General features: G+C 36.9%; 3 protein-coding genes across 3 annotated transcripts; all 3 read right to left on the bottom strand.

Moving 5' to 3' along the window:
* Positions 1-7,859: 7,859 nt before the first annotated feature.
* LOC306760238 (olfactory receptor 52B2-like) lies at positions 7,860-8,819 on the bottom strand (the record flags this gene model as incomplete). The annotated part of the gene is made up of 1 exon (XM_079246037.1): positions 7,860-8,819. One exon carries the CDS (start codon positions 8,817-8,819, stop codon positions 7,860-7,862), a length of 960 nt encoding a protein of 319 aa, XP_079102163.1.
* Positions 8,820-15,108: 6,289 nt separating this feature from the next.
* On the bottom strand, positions 15,109-16,059 carry LOC306760237 (olfactory receptor 52N5-like; the record flags this gene model as incomplete). Its single annotated transcript, XM_079246036.1, has 1 exon — positions 15,109-16,059. The coding sequence occupies one exon, from the start codon at positions 16,057-16,059 to the stop codon at positions 15,109-15,111; it is 951 nt and encodes a 316-aa protein (XP_079102162.1).
* Positions 16,060-18,676: 2,617 nt separating this feature from the next.
* On the bottom strand, positions 18,677-19,648 carry LOC306760236 (olfactory receptor 2AT4-like; the record flags this gene model as incomplete). The annotated part of the gene is made up of 1 exon (XM_079246035.1): positions 18,677-19,648. The coding sequence occupies one exon, from the start codon at positions 19,646-19,648 to the stop codon at positions 18,677-18,679; it is 972 nt and encodes a 323-aa protein (XP_079102161.1).
* Positions 19,649-19,996: the final 348 nt, after the last annotated feature.

The following is a 19,996-nucleotide window of genomic DNA, read 5'->3' as shown; positions in this document are numbered from 1 at the left end:
TGAAGATGACATTGATGAATGTGAGGTGAATCCATGCAAGAATAACGGCACGTGTGAGAATACTGCTGGAAGTTTTCGCTGTCACTGTTTGAGCGGTTTCTCTGGCTCTGTCTGCACTGCTGATGGGGATGTATGCCTGAAGGTGAAGTGCCAAAATGGTGGGACATGCATTCCCTTGCAGGATCGGCATTACTGCCAATGCTTTCCTGGTTTCAAAGGTAGATTTGATCAACCAAACAAAAATAAATGCAGATTAATGTGGCATAGGAATCTATTTCAAATGTGTGGTTCACGTTTCAGGTGGATTGTGTGAAGAGCGCATTGATCACTGCAGTTCATCACCGTGTGTTCAAGGCAGCTGCATCACCCTACAGACAGGATTTTCCTGTAATTGTCCTTTTGGTGAGAATAAGACATATAGAAGGGTGTTTGAGAAACGGTTCAGCAGTTTCAGCAGGAAGAAGAAAGCAGTTTGTTAGCCTCAGAGAAAACAGTGAGCTGGGCTCTGCTGAAAGGTTACAAAATGACCCCATGTCTCTAGAATCTGTATAAAAAATAAGCTAGCAAAATCCACAATTTATTTATTTTTGTTTTTTTACTTTTACTTTTTTTTTTTTTACTTGTTCTGTCCAGCATCATAACAACAGAATGGTGGTCTGGCTACTGGGCAGTGCTGAATAAATTTATTCTTCCTAGATGAGCTTTTGAAAATTAAGTTCTCATTAATTCTTAAATTTTATTCCTGAAAAAAAAAAAAAAAAAAAAAAAAAAAGAGGCTAAAGCCACAAATTTCACATCCATAATTGGTGAGTCGTATATGTGCAAGGAGGCAGTTTGGTTAATGCGAAATAGGCAACTTGCTTTCTCACCTCATATTTAGTTGCTAAAATGTGCAAACTTACTGCAAGCTGCAGGCTTACATGAGCTTAAAAATTGAAGATATGAGAAAAATCCAAGATTAAATTGGTGTGTTAAATTAATCATTTAAAAATGACCAAAACATATTTTGTTACCTTCATATGGTCCACCAAGCTGTTTCCTTACAATTTAATTGGTCCATTTTAAGTCATAAGATTATAGTAATTATGTTTTCTCAATAAAATGCTGAATTGTTTATTTGAATTTTTTTTTAAAGTTAAAATTAATACGCATTTACTCAAAAGTACTTTCTGTGTGATTCATACTCATTGCAGGAGTCAGTGGAATCCACTGCGACGAGAACAGCTACGGCTTTGAAGAGCTGTCCTTCATGGAGTTTCCTCCTTTGGATCGCAGGACTAATTTAATCTCTCTTGAGTTTGCAACAGTCCAGAGGAACTCTCTCCTTCTCTACAATTCTGGAGGGTCATCCAGCAGGGAGTACTTTGCACTGGAAATAATTGATGGGATGATGCATCTCTCTTATGACCTGGGCTCGGGGCCTGTGAGGCTGCAGACAAGAAAACAAGTTACAGATGGCTATTTTCACAGTGTTGCTGCCAGGAGGATTGGCAGTGTGAGTATCAAATATGTCTGTGCACAATATTATTCAGACAAGGTGAAATGACTCATGCAGAGTTGTATGAATTTACAGATGGGGTCTTTGCTTGTGGACAATTGTACAGATGTTGAAAATGATGGATTTTGTTTTTCAAAGAGCGAAGGCAGTATCTCAGAAAGGTAGAAGTTAAGTAACACTAATGAGAATTTTTTCCTTTTTTAAAATATCCTTTTACTTGATTCAATCTCTCTCTTTGTTTGTCTTTATGCCTTATCAGGACACTTGATGTAGGCAACACCAATATGACATTTGGAGGGCTGAGGAATCTTGAGTTTGTGTTACTGCATCCTAATCAGATAAAAACTCATGATTTTGTTGGATGCATTCGAAATATTCTTGTTAATGGCATCATGTTAAGACCTTCAACTGCCCTCGTAACATATAATATCTTTGACAGGTATGTAGATGCCCTGGATTAAAGTGAATTGAGTGATTGTCATTTAAATGTATCTGGGTTTAAAATAACTAATATGTCTTTTATTTTTTTTTGTAAATGCCTGGATTTCACCATTGTTATGTGATTTAAGGTGTCCTCGATCAACAGCATGTGAAACTGCCCCATGTAAGAATGGTGGTGTGTGTTATGATCTTTGGTCTGACTATCTTTGTGAATGCAAAAGCCCTTTTACTGGACGTGACTGTGCCACAGGTAAAGAGGAAAGAAATGGGTTTGTTAGTGATATTTTTTCTCATAGATTTGCAACTAAAAGCTGCCACTTTTTATTTCTTTCTTTTATTTTGTTATAGAAATGTCGGAGGAGCTTGTTTTGCAGTTTAATGGGAGCGATTACATCGAATATGTCATTAAGGAGAGATTTAAGAGAGACCATCTGCTGAAAGACTTGGTGGATGATGAAACAGAAGAAAACACCGAAGACCAAACAGTGATTAGCATCAAGTTCAAAACCAAAGATGATGGCGTGTTGCTTTTTGTTCTTGGACAGACGGGATACATCAAGCTAATGGTTGGTATGATTATTGTACATTAATTGATCCAGTAGTTATATTCAACATTTAATTTTTTTTTACTTTCTTGTTCAGATAAAAGACAGAAAGCTGGTATATGTGTTTGAGGATACATTTTCAGGACATCTGTCAGAGTTCAGGGTGGGGCCTCCAGTGGCTGATGGGGTCTGGCATGGCCTCTCTTTGTTCAGAAATGGACACAACATGTTGCTGTCAGTGGATGGTAAACTTGTGTTAAATAGCACGGAGCAAAGCATGGATTTCACTCCTGCAAGTCTGGAAAAGATCATTCTTGGTGCTGCTCCAACCACAGAAACAAATCTCCAGCAATCAGGTGATCTGATGACTTATCAGGTTTTTTATCAGATTTGGTTTTTCTCACTGTTTAATAACACTAAATTCTTTGACAGGGTTCAGTGGTTGTGTGCAGGACTTCAATGTGAGGGGCGACACCCTCCCTGTCAGCGGACACAGTGGGATGGTGGAGGTTTGGCCGAGCTTGACTTTAGTTCATTCCAGCTGCAGCTCTTCAGGTGTCTGCCTCCCCTCACCATGCTACGAGGAGGGCCTTGTCAGGAAAAATCCTGCTGCATGCGCACCTACCCTGCAAAAAAAGTCCTGTATTTGTTTACAGAATACCTCTGAGCATTTTTGCGATATCTGCATCTCCACAACCATCGATAAGTGCCCCGAGGAGCAGCAGGGCAGGAAGCCTCTGTGGCTCATAGCTGTTGTTCTTCCTCTAATCTCCATACTGGTGGTCATAATAATGTGTGCTTGCCTGCACAAAGCGAGACAACAGTATGCAAAGAGACACAGAGAGACTTTCCTGCAGAAAACAGGGCAAACAAACACTGCTTTTTGTTTTGATGACAACAATGTACGCACTGTGTCCACAGTTAAAGATCAACCTTTTGACCCGATGAGTGCAGATCAGCAGAGGTCAAATGCAGAGTTTTACTGTGGTGCCAGTGAACTGCAGATGCCATCAAGTGAGCTTGAGTATTATGAAATCGGCAGCTTCTGTAGTGCAATTCATTCAGACAATAACTCAGTGAAAGTCGGCTCACACAAGCAATCACACAGTCCAAAAAGTGTGAAGGCCGACCGTAAACAGTGGAGAGATCTGAAAATGCTGTTTACCGGATTTAAGAAAGAAAGCGCCTGTGAAGAAAAAAGCCCCACAAAAACTCAAAATGCTGCGTCACTAAACCAGCGGCTGTTGTCTAAGATTGACAAAGAGCGACCAGAACCAATGCTGCCTTGTCACTCAAAGAGATTCCCACAGCCAGAGCTCCTGGAGCCGATACAATGTCTCACTTTAGAAGAAATCAGCAAATTAGACGTTCCCGTAGAGTCAGCGTTGTCAGTTCAAACCTCCCTGAAACCTGGATTTGCTGAATCCACCATGATGATGGAGGCCTTCTCAGAAAGCGAAACAGACAGCATGTGTACCTGCTCAGAGTATGGACAGTTTTCTAACATCCCTGGCAAAAAATACATGCATGAACAGCCAGCTGCATCAGAGCGCAGCTTAAGGCAGGAAAGCATCCTGTCTGTCAACTCCTTCTTTAGACAAACCTACCCCCCTGCTGCACCTCAAGATAACGCGGAAAGACCTTTGTCCTTTATGTTTGAACAGTGGGAAAATATTTTAAACATGCATCTACCCTACAGCAGCTATGCAGCTGTATTTGAGGACATAGCATGTCTACCTTCTGAATACAGCCTCAGTTGTGATATTCAAAGTGACACAGAGGAAATTATTTGATTGTAAATTTACAGTGGTGCAGTGGAGAGAGGTATTGATCAAAAGCTAACCGGTTATTTTTTCTGATTCTCTCTGAGATCTAGTGTTGGAAAAGATGATTTATCATCTTTTAAAAAGGTTGTACATGTGTCCAGAAATGACTTTGGATAAAAATAAAGATAACACAGTCTGATGCTGCAAGATGGGCATTTGCAAAGAGTTGTTATGTTGATTTAACAGATTTAATTTAGTCACCCTTTTGTTGTTTGAAATGTGACGTCTGTTGTATGGATTTGTATTGTTGTTTATCTAGATTTCTTTCTGGTCTTTCCTGTCTTTTTTTGCCCTAATCGTAACTTTTGAAATGTGTTGCTAGTATCAGATTAAAAACTGTTGCAGCAGAACATAAAACCTTCTCAAAACTGCAGCGCGCCCATTTCTACACACAAAGGTGTCTTCATTTATAACAGGCTCCAGGACAGGCGCCACGTCCCCTGATGCTTTAACACCATCTGCTGGTCAGATTTAGGGTATACGTTAAAGGTGTTCTGTAAAGTCTGGCAAAACGGAAACATCCCTCGTCTATAAATCTGTAACCTTAGGGCAGCTGTGCAAACTCGCTACACGTAGGAAAGATTTTAAATTAAATTCAGTATTATAGTCGTAGCATTACCAGTTTGCAGGAGATTCATTTTGCATTTAGGTGCAAACAATTAATAATACCTTAGAACTTCATTCATTCCTTAGTCCGATTAAGGGTCGTAGGGAAGCTAGCCTATCCCAGTAGTCTTTTGGCGAAAGACACAGAGATAATTAAAAAAAAAAAAACTTTTCTAAGATATTTGCGACATTTAAAAGAGCATATACATTACAAAAAGAGAGCTGATTTTTAAGTCAAATATAGGCCAGCCTGTGTGCATTTTCCCAATGCTGCTGAAATAAAATACCATCTCAATACTCATTTTGTATTTCTCTGTTGCTCTATCTTTGTATCAAAGCCTTTTTCAAGTTTTTAGTCTGGACACCGTGCATCACTATATAACTGTCTAGTCAGTCCCAAAGGATTCTCCATGTCAACTCTTCTCAGGCTGCTTCTCATCAACCTCAGTCCTTCTCCCTGATACAACTAACTCAGCAGTGGCAGAAAATCCAGTTTTACAACAACTGGGTAACAGCAATAAGATAGTTTGCAGTTTGCTCCAGAAAAATGTTATTTCTCAACCAAAGGCATCCACAAGAAAGATAAGCAGCACACCAAAACTAAATCACGCTCTGAACTGACAGTAGCATGGAATACAAAAATAAATTACTATCCAACGTTCATTAGCGTAATTCCTGCTGATTATTTAACTCCGAGATGTCATGCTGAAAACACTGACTTATAGAAATCCTGCCATACTGTTAGTGGATACTTTTAATTCAGTATTGTGAAGATACATCTAAAAAACTGAATGCACCAGACCTGAAAATAACAGAATATAAACACAAGTGAGCATGGGTCAAAGTGGATCAAATGAAATACATCATACCATTTTATTTCTAAAGCATTTTAATACAACACAATAGCTGAAAGAAATTAATGTAAAAAAATAAATAAATAAAAGAAAACATAAAAACAGCACAAATCAAGTACAAGGATTAAAATGCAAACTTAGTTCAAATAGAATATCAAACAGAATATCAAAACAGAGAATATTAAAGGAATATTTCAACTTATCCATAATAACTGATAATAAGGTAACACTTATAAGTCAGATTAATGGCAGACAGGCTCGCAGCCAAGGATGCATTGAAAGTAAAAATGGATAATTAGGGCAATCTTCTTTCTTCAGTTATCAAATTAAAGCTGTGTCCAGTTAAAATGTCAACATAATCGTGTTAATTTAGAATTTGTTGGTCAGAAATGTAGATAATGCTTTTCTGATATTTATAAATGTAAGTTGTGTGTTGTCTACAGGTGTCATTTATATATTTTACGTGTCCAGTTAGATTTATTTTTCTGAAACAGTATTTATTTATTTATTTATTTATGTCCTGCATTACACTATGAATATAATCCTAAAGAGTCACAATACAAGCCTCAGCACAGTTTAATATTCTGTATGAGAGTGGGTGCTTAATGCTGGTTGGAGGGGCCCCTTTTGAAATGTTGCCTGGGACCCCAAGAGACTGAACAATCACCACTTTACAATCACTTTTAACAGATAGTTACAGGTAAGATATAATATCAGCGAGGGGATTGTGTGTGTGTTACATGTGTTTATATAGACTGATACAATGTGAATGATATGAAAAATGAAAAATGTATCTGTGTCTACATATTCCCAATGAGGATACATCAGAACAGAATGAGCTCATAATGCTACTGGTCACCACGAACTAAACTGAGCATCTCCTCTCCCAAAGTAGTGATACTCAGTATATTTGTCGGTAAAATGAGTTAAATTTATTTAATTTAAGCGTGTTTATAAATTATTCTCACAAATAAGGCAAAAAAAAAAAAAAAAAAAAAAAAAAAGATACACCATATATGATTCAACCTTCCACAACTATCTGCTGTCCAAATATTGTAGAGGTGTGTAGTTGAATTCTGTGGGAAATATTTTGGAAATGTGGCTACAGAAGTGGTCTTACATCTGGAGAACAAGGGTCCAGCAGATTTATAAATTACCATGTTTTTAATTACTTCACTGCAATGAAAAACAGGTTATTCTGTTCCGTTTTCCCCTAAAAGGGTGACAAATACTTTGTTAAAGTAAATCTTTTCATTCTGATGGTTAACATAGTCATACATGAATGTAAATTTACCAGTAAAATATCAGATTTCTCAGCCTTTGTGTTTTAACCCCTTAATGTACTCCAGAATCAACTTAGTATGTTTGTAAAGTCTTGAGAATTTAAATGAGTCTGAAAATGGTAATTTAATGTGATTGGTACATAAAAAAGAATAAATGAAATGCATAGGTTTTTCGCATAATTGTTTTTTTTTTTTTTTTTGTTTTTTTTTTTGTTTTTTTTTTATTATCATCATTATTATGATTTACTTTACCAGGCAACATAAGAAAGGATCTTTATCTACTATGGGGTAAATGACATCATAAACATGGATATAGCAGACATCTCCCTATGGTTTATTTCCATCGACTGTCTGGGTTGTATTGCAAGATGTTGTTATTTAATGTTTGGTTTAAAAAAAACTCCATTAAAAGGTATGATTTTAATTCCAGTGCTACTGTGATAACATTGTCCATCTATGGGATGCTCATTTAGCATATAGAAACAAACCATTACATTTTAACCAGTTTTACATTTTCAGGATTTACTAACATTCATGGCATGAATTTATAAGAAAAAGATTTGATTTCTTCTTTAAATCAAATTAATGCATTGAACTGTTTTTTTTAAGTTACACTGAAAAAGCAACACTTCAGTCAGATTCTAAGTCAAACCGAAACAAATAAATGCAAAATAATAACTGTACAAAAGCTTTTAACCACCTAGTAAAGACAATTGTTAAAATGTGAAGTTTTACAATTGCAGTTCCCACCTGTGTGTTTTGCCCAGAACTGGTGAGAAAAGCATAGCTGGATGTTTTGCTTACACTCAGTTTAGTGCAATACTTATTTTCTTATTTTTATATCTCTTTACCAAAGCCTCTTTAATATCTTTAGTCTTAAAGCAATATATCACTGGATTTACTGCAGCAGGTATGAGGCTGTATGTCATTGTTAAAATTATACAACCATCAAGACTGTATTTGAACCCCAAATGATCAGTAAGATAAACAAAACATCTCGGTACATAGTAAAGGCATGTAATAAAGAGCTGGGGAGCACAGGTGGAGAGCACTTTATGATGCTTCTGTGTGCGAGACATTTTCAAAGCAGCTATGATAATCGAAAAATAAGATAAAATGATGAACGATAAAGGAACCATAAGAGAGAACATGGAGTTGGAAAAAGCAACATATTTAACATATATAACCTCATCACTGCATGCCAGCTTAGTTATGGATATGTGATCACAGTAACATTGCTTTATAACATTGTGGTCACAGTAAGGCAAGGTCAAGGCATGAAGCACAAGCCCCATCATACGAATGAATGTAACTGTCCAGCACAGGCCACAAGATATAGCAGTTGTCTTGTTTGTAAACAAAACAGGATATCTGTATAGAAGCCAGATGGCAATGAAGCGATCCAAAGCCATGATGAACAAAATTGCAGACTGACTTGCTCCCAAAGAATGGACAAAATACATCTGTGTGAAGCAGGCTCCAAATGAGGTGATCACGTCGTCCCACCAGTACCTGGCTATGATTCTTGGGAGTGTCACGGTGCCAAAGAGGATGTCTCCCATTGCAAGGTAAAAGAAGATCAAGTAGGATGGTTTGTGGAGAGTCCGCTCACATATGATGAAAATTAAAATGAAAGCATTTCCAAATACAATGACCAAGAAAACAAGGAGGAGAACGACAGACACTATCCCATAATACTCAGGGAGAAGTCCAGGAAAGCCAGTTATTACGAAATCCTTTATATTTGTGAAATTAGTGTGTTTCATCATCATGAGAGCAGAAGAACAAGCTGAAACAAAGAGAAAAATAAACAAGCCTGAAAGTACAATAATAATAATAATAATAATAATAATAATAATAATAATAATAATAATAATAATAATAATAATAATAATAATAATAATAATAATTAAAGCCGCAAGCGGCATCCATCGGGTCCTCGCCTCATGCCGAACCCTCCACCCGAGTCCTGGTTCTCCTAATGCTACATGTGAAGGACCCGCACAGCCAGTTCATTTTAATAGAGAAATACAATTCACATATTGAGAAAAGAATGTGTGTAAACGCCAAGATGGCGGACAGCCCGTTACCATGGCAACATGTGTTTCATTGACTTTTTAGCTTGTCTTGGGATGATACCCATGTGTGCCGAATTTCGTAGCCCGAGATGAAAGTAGACGATCGGGCCCTTTGGGGCCCCCCCAAAAAGTGTCCCCCCCACAGTACATTCTATAATGTGTTAAGGACCTACCAAATATGAATAGTTACAGTTTTGGTGCACATCGTATGAATTTGTGCAAAGATATAAGCAAACCGTGTTTCATGGCGATAAGGTTTTTTTCCAAGATGGTGGACACCCCGTTGCCATGGTAACGGCTGCACAATGAAGTTTTTTGCTTGGCTTGGGTTGATACACATGTGTGCCGAATTTCGTAGCCCGAGATGAAAGTAGACGATCGAGCCCCTAGGGGCCCCCCCCAAAATGTGCCCCCCCCCCAATACATATTACAATGCGTTAAGGACCTGCCAAATATGAATGATTGGAATTTTGGTTCCGATCGGATGCATTTTGGCAGAGATATAAGCAAACCGTGTTTCATGGCGAGAACGCGTTTTTCCATGGGTTGCCACGGTAACACGCTTTCTCCTATCAGAAAGATTTGAATAACTTTTTGTCCCCATCTTGTCACGAAGCTCCATGGCGAATGTGGAGCCAATAGCATGAATCCCCTCAGACTAGTTTGTTCAAGTACGATGCGCTTAAAGTGATAAAAAGGGCATAAACGCCAAGATGGCGGACACCCCGTTGCCATGGTAACAGGTTCTCAATAGAGTTTTTTGCTCGTCTTGGTTACTTATACATATGTACCGAATTTCGTAGCCATAGGTCAAAGTAGACTATCGGGCCCCTAGGGGCCCCCCCCCAAAATGCGCCCCCCCCCCCACCATACATATTACAATACGTGAAGGACCTACCAAATATGAATTATTTTAATTTTGGTTCCGATCGGACGTATTCCTGCGAAGATATGAGTGAACCGTGTTTAATGGCGAGAACGCGTTTTTCCATGGGTTGCCACGGTAACACGCGTTCTCCTATCAGAAAGATTTGAATAACTTTTGGTCCCCATCTTGTCACGAAGCTCCATGGCGAATGTGGAGCCAATAGCATGAATCGCCTCAGACTAGTTCGTTCAAATACGATGCGCTTAAAGTGATAAAAAGGGCATAAACGCCAAGATGGCAGACACCCCGTTGCCACGGTAACAGGTTCTCAATAGAGTTTTTTGCTCGTCTTGGTTACTTATACATGTGTACCGAATTTCGTAGCCATAGGTCAAAGTAGACCATCGGGCCCCTAGGGGCCCCCCCCAAAATGCGCCCCCCCCCCCCCCCCCCCCCCACAATACATATTACAAAGCGTGAAGGACCTACCAAACATGAATTATTTTAATTTTGGTTCCGATCGGATGTATTTCTGCGAAGATATGAGTGAACCGTGTTTCATGGCGAGAACGCTTTTTTCCATGGGTTGCCACGGTAACACGCTTTCTCCTATCAGAAAGATTTGAATAACTTTTGGTCCCCATCTTGTCACGAAGCTCCATGGCGAATGTGGAGCCAATAGCATGAATCGCCTCAGACTAGTTCGTTCAAATGCGATGCGCCCAAATTGACAAAAACGGGCAAAAAAATGGCCGCAAACGCCAAGATGGCGGAAAGCCCGTTGCCATGACAACAGGCATTTCAATGACTTTTTTACTTGTCTGGATGTGATAGACATGTATACCGAATTTCGTCGTCCTACGTCAAACTAAAATTTTTTTCCCCCATTCTAGAGGCCATTTTTGGCGTTTCTAGGGGGCGCCGTCGAGGCATTTTCACATTGGCGTGCACGCGGACCCCAGAATATCGCTATTTTCGCCGGGACTGAGGTGTGTGCCAAGTTTCGCAACTTTTCACGGGGTCTAAGGTGGTCAAAATTGAGTGAGTTGTGCTGAGAAGAATAAACATTACAATAACAATAGGGCCTTGCCATACTTCGTATGGCTCGGACCCTAATAATAATTCTTTCAATAAAAATTACTTTCAGTAAATTAATTCACACATGAAGATCTTTAAAACAATGAATATTTTCTCCCTGCATGTAATGCACTTAGCCATCTGTGCGTCTTACCGTTGCATTTCTGACAGGATATGGTCTCCCTTCAAAGACAGTCGTGAGATGTGCTGCATTTATTTAAACCTTTCCTCTGGAGTGTGCCTCTAATGATACATGTGGTAATGAAAACTCAGGGGAAGCAACTTTGATGTGAATTAAAACTTTTAGAGGTTTGCAAAAAGAACATCTTGAGATCTGGTGAGCACTTTTAGGATTTTGTTGACTATATTATGGAGGATTTTAATTGATTGAATATAAGCAAAAATAATGTTCACATGTGTGCAGTAGTATATCTGCCAACTGAATCTGTCTGGTAGAGGAGAAAAAAACCATTAGGAGTGAAAAAAAATCTGAATTATGTGAATTAAATGTTTCATGATCTGTAGTTTTGCTCATTTTCTCTTTGCTTGTTTGTTATAATTGGTTCCTTTATTTCCATTATGTTTCTGGTTTTAGACAGGATTACTTTTAGGTCGTGCCTTGAAAAACAAGAAAAGTGAAGAATAAAGAAATCAAGCTCAAGTTGTCTATTTATTTGTTTGACTCCAGCTTCACTCTGTTTTTACCCAATGCAAAGCTGCAGGTAGGGTCAAATGCAGACAGGGTGGAGGTGTTGGCTGTTCTTCTCACCAAATTTCCAGAAAATGACGTTAACGGTTAATCTACAGCTTCAAAGTTTCATTCCACTTAACATTATATGAGTTTTTAGTAGCTCTTACCACTACATAATGACAACTTTATAAACCCACATGGAATCTCTTAATCACAACAGTTTTGAGTCAGGAGAGACTGTCCAGTGTGTGTTTCCATCTTCCACCTCTGGGAATATACTGACATCTGTCACAACTGTCGTAAGTCATTGTCTGATGTTATTTTGGGCAGATTAAATATACCTGAGTAGCCCTCACTTTCACATTGATCCTGAGCAAAAACAAATATAATTGAAACAGTGTTTTAGTCCATCCGTTCCTCCAGATATGCAGAACTCTGTGTCACCTAATTACATTAATCATTTACTACTGGGTAAATTAAACTAGGAACAAGAAGAGGACACTTCATCTGGTCACTTCTGAAAGCTGCATCGAAGTTTTTTTTACTCTAACTGTTTAGCTTAAATATATCATTTTCATCTCATGTCCTGAAATGAAGATGGTTGTGTTTTGGCTCAGAGGTAATTCGAAACACAAAGTTTTAGTAAATTCAGTTTCAATGTAGTATTTAGGTTTTATTTTATTTCATTTCTTTATTTGGTACAGACACAAAAGCCATTAAAATAAAAGAAACAGCATCAACAAACACAGATACACAGACACAACAATTCCAAGTGGCTGTTAAACAGTTTCTCCATCCAATATTTCCTCAAATCAGAGGTATAACAGCAGCTGCTCAGTTGAGGGTTTGTTAAAGTCTGTATGATGGAGTTTTCTGACTCCTCAACCCGCCGCATTCGTTTAGACATTAAATGTCTTTGCAGGGCCTCACAGGTGGGAATGTGATTCTCTACAAACAACCAACTGGTACTGTCCCAGCTGGGCACCCTCATCAACAGCTTAAATGTGCCATTATGAGCCACACTCTATGAATAGTGTTGACTTATTGATTTAGTTGTTCCACCTTTCCTCTTCAAGTAACACAACACAGCTTCCTGACCCCCCATATCAGTGCTTCTGACTTGTTTTGATGGCACAATGATATTCAAAATCTGGAAAAGTTCCTTCGTGGGGCATTTAGGTTTGTCTTGGGAGATACAGCAGTGCTGTAGACTGCTGATGATCTCAGTTGGGGTGAGCTTACTGCCCCTAAGTGAGAGGGGGAAGATCATCCTGGTTGCTCCCCTGATTTCCTTGTTGGCTTCACTGCATTGCCGTTTGGTGACCCCTCTTTACATGAGTGAGTTCTTCCATATTTATTTGGAGAATAAATTTGCATTTGTACTCCAAAGTTGCAAAATCTAAGGTTGCATGCACATTGCATAGTAAGCTGAGGCAGACAGAGCCTCTGCTGTTGGTTTCCATAGCGCCAGCTCCATCGGCTGTTGAGACAAATTTGAGGAATTGGCATGTGCAACATGGAAGTTTACAGCTAAGTTGTCTGATCTAACCTTTGATTAATTTATGCTTTCCTGCAAATATTGCTGGACTTTTATTTATTTTCAATTACAAATACGGATTTTAAGAATTGTAATATAACATTAATAAATGTTCTTTTCAAAGTTTCCATCCAACATTTTTCCACTCATTGTATGGCATTGCCAAAGGTACACACTTAGTAGGGTGTATCAATTAAAATCAAAATACCAATGAAAATACCCTAACACCTATCTCTATCTCTATTTCTTATACACACAGTTTAAATGTACTTATAAAAAATTAGCACCTTGTTTAAGTTATGCACTGAAGTTGATTTGAGTTTTGTTTGTTAATGAAATATGAATCTGTTGCCTTGAGGAAATTTGTTTGACAGTCAACACAAACACATGCCTTGTAACACATTTCACTGATGTATCCATTTTAAAGATTTTTTTGGCAAAGGCAGAAGGACAAGGGACACATTTTGTTCAGATTCATTTACTACACTGTGACATAAAATAATGTATGTTGATTCACAGGAACTGTCGTAAATGTAAATACAGTAATGCAGATTGGATCATCTCAGGAATGTGTGTTAGAGCTGAGTGTAGAGATGTTAGGATGGCAAAAATAACAATAAATAAAAAATAAATAAATAATATGAGTTAGGTAGGTGGTTAAGATGAGTTTGAGTAAACTGAAATAAAGAATGCAGACATGTTTTGGTATAAATACCGGAGATGTAATTCAGTTATTTATACAAATAACTAAGATTACAAATAACTGAGATAACTGGGGAGTAAACAAGATGCATTCTCATTTCTCCTCTTTCACCTGCTTACAGCAGGCAGTCATTGTTAGTGTAGTCATATGCTCCTGAAACATGTAACAAATGCATTAAATGTCAGACATACAAGTCTTATTATGAAGTATAAGCATACATCCATTTTGAAACTTTTGTGAGTAGCATGATTTTTAAAAAGAATGGATTAAATAATCTGAGGTTTGGAATAGAGCTCCAATATTAAAAATGTTAGGCAAATAAATGTAACAGAGTAAAGACATCTTTTTACCAAATCTTTAAGTATAAGCAATATTTTTTAAATGTTTTACTGATTTGAAAAAATAAAGCAGCACATTTGTATCCATAAACTGTGCTTGCAAATCTGAGATGATCTGCAACATGCAGTAAAAACCTTTTAGATAACACACTTCAACTTTCTGTAGCATAAAACAAAACTACTCATTTGAAAGGGAATTTCATTCTTTACATTAAATTTCTATTAATACTAATAGTATGGTGTTACCAATATTAACTTTAAGCTAAGAGGGCATTCATAATGCATATTTTAAAATGATTTCGAATATTTTGCCATGAAGCTGTGAGTGCATCTGTGGAACGAAGACGACCATTTAGTTATCTTTTATGCCATAATAGATTTAATGTGATACCCCAAAACTTTAAATATATTTTGACATTAGATAAAAAAATAAAAAATATGGTTGTTTGTGGAGATAATTTTGTTCCATTTAAAACAAAGTTAAAAAAGTACTTCTTTATAGACACACTGATCATATTTACATACAAAATTAAAGGGGAACAAATGAATAAATAAATAAAACTTACATATTCAAGCAAGCATTTCTGCTTTTGGTACAAATGAACACATTATGTTAACAATATTAATTCCAGCTTAATTTAAAACTGATTCACAGAACTCAGAAATCCATAAAAGAAAAGTGAAAAACACTTGTTTGATCATGATAAATGTTGCTAAATTCCACAAACTGTGCTCTGCTGGCTTCCACTATTTCAACCTGTTTTCATGTTCTGTTAATTTTACTTGAGAGGAATCTCTTTTTAAAGATTTCTTTTATTTCATTTGTTTTAAAACAGTAAATGACTGGATTGACAGCAGCAGGGAACAGACTGTAAATCATTATGACAACGATGCGAATGGGAGCACTGAAAGTGTAGCCCACAAAATATGCCAGGTACACAAAACATCTTGGCAAATAAAAGAGACATGTGATGAGAAGCTGTGGTGTGCAGGTGGATAGAGCCCTCCTGCGCCCTTCTGAGGAGGAAATTCTCAAAACAGCAACAATGACGACAAAATACGATAAAATGATGAAACCTAGAGGCAATAGTAAACTAATCATGGCAAGAGTGAATCCAAGAACATTAGATTCTCGTACATTCTCGCATCCGAGGTTTATTATTGACAAATGGTCACAGTAGCACTGAACAATTACATTTGAATTACAAAAAGGAAGACTTAGAGCATCTAAAACTACACCAACCATCCATGAAATTGGTATAAACCAGGATATTCCACAAAGCACAGAAGCTGTAGTATTCGTGAAAAGGGATGTGTAACGCAGAGGAGCACAAATTGCAATAAAACGATCCAGAGCCATCACCATCAAAATGAAAGAATGAGTCGCGCCTAAAAAATGAACAAAGTACATTTGTGCAAAACAGCCATAGAAAGCCACAATGTTGTCATTAAACCAGTATTTGGAGATAATCTTTGGCAGGGTAACAGTTCCAAACATCACATCAGTTAATGCCAAGTGGCAAAAGATGAGATATGTAGGTTTGTGAAGGGACCTTTGACATTTAACAAACACTAGAATAAAAATGTTTCCGACAGCTATAACCAAGAAAGTCACTAAAAGTACAGCTGACACAGGTCCATAGTACTTTGGCAAAAGTCCAGGGAATCCAACAAGGAAAAAGTCTTTTATCGTTGTTACATTAGTATAGAACATAATCACCTGGAATTGTACCATGAATTCATAAAGACACAAAGCTTGCAATAGTTTTAAAATGTGACAACATTGCAAACAATAAAATTGTTGAGCTTATACTTAGTTTAAATTAATGCATTGATAACTTCAGAGTAAAATAAGTTTTTCTATGTAGAAGATGGAAAATGAAACCTCAGCCTCCACACACATAATGCAGCCTCTCACTGTAGTGTCACCTAATATATGCTTGTCTCTTGTCTCATTGCAAGGGAATGTGGATCCCAGAAGAGTTCCACTGGTTCTGTAGGAAACAGTTGTTATTGCACATTTTGTGTTCATAAAGTATTTGATCACTCCATATTTGCATTAAGACAGCAAGACAGAGATTTCCTTTTAGGTTCAATTGTCAATTTTTCCCATTAGTGATTCATGTTTTCTCAAGAAATCAATCCTAACTCTTATGACCCTTTACACGCAAAGGCAAGTATAAAAAATGATTGAACTCTCAACAGCCAAGCCCAAATATATACATATACATTTACATATACATATACATATACATATACATATACATATACATATACATATACATATACATATACATATACATATACATAGACATATACACATGCATATACATATACATTTACATATACATATACACATACACATGCATATACATATACATTTACATATACATATACATATACATATACATATACATTAACATATACATATACTTATACATATACACATACATATACATATACATATACATATACATATACATATACATATACATATACATATATAAAAAATCCTATGTGCAACATGTACATATGCAACATGTACATGTACAACATGTACATATGCAAGAAATACATGCGCAATATTGACATATACAAAAAGCAACAACACTTGTCAAAAACATTAGGCCATAGTCGTGTACCAAAGACACATTGGAACAACATAAACCAACAACATGTACACATATTACATATACTTTTTTTTGACACAAACGGAACCCCATAAAATCCTAACTCACTGAGTGCCTTTGTAGGATCAGTTTTATTCTGTTTCTTTATGCTTGAGACAAGCAAACTTTATAAGCTTCATAGCGTAATTGCACAAATTATACAAGTCATAATTTCACCTAATTGTGATATCTGTCTATCTGTAGCCTACTCTTCTCATATCTCATTTTGACTATGCGTCATTGTCTACAAAACCTTAAACATGACTTAGGTAATTATGCTATGAGTCTTGTGATGTGGCATTAGCATTGTAGAAAAAAAAGAACTTAATAAATGACATCAAAAGCACTCATTTCAAATGAGTTTCATTCAATTCAGCTTTATTTGTATGGCACATCTTCACAACAGTGTCATCTCAGGGCACCTGACAGACTCAATAATTCAAACCAATTCATAATGAGCAGCCAAGTTGAGGAAAGCTATTTTGATTTTCGTCCAGTCTCCCACCCTGACCTGCATGAGATTACAGTGGAAATTATTCATGCATACTTATAATTCATAGTTAAAAGTCTTCAGTCTATTATATTTTAATATTTGTAACTGAGAGAAAACATTTAATTTACTAATCAGGTCACTACTTAAGGAAAAAAAAATGCCAAAATGGATTAAAATATTTGAATTTAAGGTTTGGGAACTGCATCTAGGATACATTTTCTGTTTTTCTGCTTTTTATGTCATATCATTATAAATATCAGTCATGATCATTGATTTTTACTCATTGGCACAGACCCCACTTATGGACATAGGTTCATTGAGTCTGTTTCTGATTGAGTCTGTTTCTGAGAGCTGTAGCAGAAACATGCACATTAATGGCCTGCTGGGGATCATCTTGCAGGGCTGTGGAAGTGCTCCTCCTGCTCCGCTATGCACAATGGAGAAGATAGTAGTCTGTCTGCAGGTTGGTGTCCTCTTGAGCCGGGTTCTGCCGGAGGTTTCCTTCCTGTTAAAAGGGAGTTTTTTCCTTCCCACTGTCGCCAGTGTGCTTGCTCAGGATGGGAGATTCAGTTGGATCCTCCAACTCAATCTGCTGGTTTCCTTATATAGAATATTATGAACTGGCTTTCATTATGTTATTTTTTTCTGTCTGAAAAGCATCTTGAGATATTGCTGTTATTTGACGCTATATAAATAGAGTTGAATTGAATTGAATTACAGTCCCCTCCACATCTTCTGGTATACTGGCCTGTCTTGTGGTGAAAACACTGGCAAAATGCAAGTGTGATTAAAAAAAAACAGCTGCTTGCTATTGTATTTGTACAACAGCAGCTGAAATTGATTCATTTCCTAACTGGACAGACTGGTTATACCTGCAGAGACCAGGATGGTTATCAAATTAAGCTGTTTTCTTATAAAAGATGAACTAAACATGGATTATAGTATCTGACATGATAATGTGACAAACATACAGCATTGTACAATTTATTTTACTGGTTCATTTCTTCCAGAATAAAGACATGTAAAGCAAAAAGAGGTGAAATCAACATTTATGTCATTGCAATCTACATCGAATAATTACAGTATGCAAAACACGAACACAATGTGCTGCACAAAAACTACTTTTTGTTGTACAGTCATGCTTCCGACAAACGGACCTTTTCAGTCATTTATTTGGTAAAAATTTTCACCTCTATTCCAACTCTGGTTGTTTTCAGTTTTTTGATCAATGCTTGCTTGATATCCTTAGTTTTGAAACAGTAGACGATCGGATTAACTGCAGCAGGTAGAAGACTGTACAACATTATTAACAAAATGCGAGTATCTAAACTGAAAGAAAATCCAACAGTGTTTGCCACGTAAACAAAACATCTGGGCAGGTAGAAAAGACATGTAATGAGTATTTGTGGAGTGCAGGTTGATAAGATTCTTCTGCGCCCTGCAACATTAGACATTTTTAAAATAACCACAATAACAGAAAAGTAGGAAAATAAAATAAATGCAAGAGGCAGCAGAAGACAAAGCATGGCGATGCAGAGAGCAGTGACCTGTACAATTTTGACATCATTTCCACATGCCTGACTTGTTATTGAAATGTGGTCACAGTAGCACTGAGCGATGACATTTGATTTGCAGAAAGGTAAAGGGAGGGCATGGAAGAATATGGTCACCATCAATGGCAGTGGAATAATCCAAGCTAATCCACAGAGAGCAGTCATGATATTGTTCGTGAACAGGACAGGATACCGCAGTGGAATACATATTGCAATAAATCTGTCAAGAGCCATTACCATTAAGATGAAAGACATCACTGATCCTAAGTAATGAACAAAGAACATCTGAGTAAAACAGCCATAAAAGGAGATGAAGCCATCACCAAACCAGTATTTTGTTATGATCTTTGGGAGGGTAACAGTGCCAAACGTTAAATCGTTCACTGCCATGTGACAAAAGACCAGATATGTCGGCTTCTGAAGTGATTTTTCACAGATGACAAATGTAAAAATGAAAACATTTCCCATTGTAATGGCAAGGTAGATGAAAAAAAGCACCACTGACACAGTTCCAAAGTACTGTGGAGAAAGTCCAGGGAATCCAAGGATCAAGAAGCTCCTCAACCTGGTGACGTTTAAATTGATCATGACATCGGATTTTTGCCTAAATTGCTGTAAAGGATGTTTAAAATTTAGTGATTTGACATATACTTAAAATATCAATAAGAAGACATAATGTATTGTCCCCTTTAACTTTTAGTTGACAGTTTTAATCAAGAAAATTATTTTTTAATAAAAAAAACAAAAAACAACAACAACATAGTTTAACCCTTTATAGGGTCCTCAATGAAATACCTTGAAATGAGAAATTTAAACCTAAAATTGTCCTTCTGGTATGTACCAAGACCTCCATTCTGTTGTTACATTAACAAAAAAAAAAAAAAAGTTTCATGCTGAATATAAAAGAAAATGAAGTGAAAAAAAACAGTCACTTGC

The sequence above is a fragment of the Telmatherina bonti genome (genome assembly GCF_933228915.1).
Source record: "Telmatherina bonti genome assembly, chromosome: 9".
In the NCBI taxonomy this organism is placed as follows: domain Eukaryota; kingdom Metazoa; phylum Chordata; class Actinopteri; order Atheriniformes; family Telmatherinidae; genus Telmatherina; species Telmatherina bonti.
Note: the sequence above shows the minus strand (reverse complement) of the source record. Positions and strands in the feature narration are given on the sequence as shown.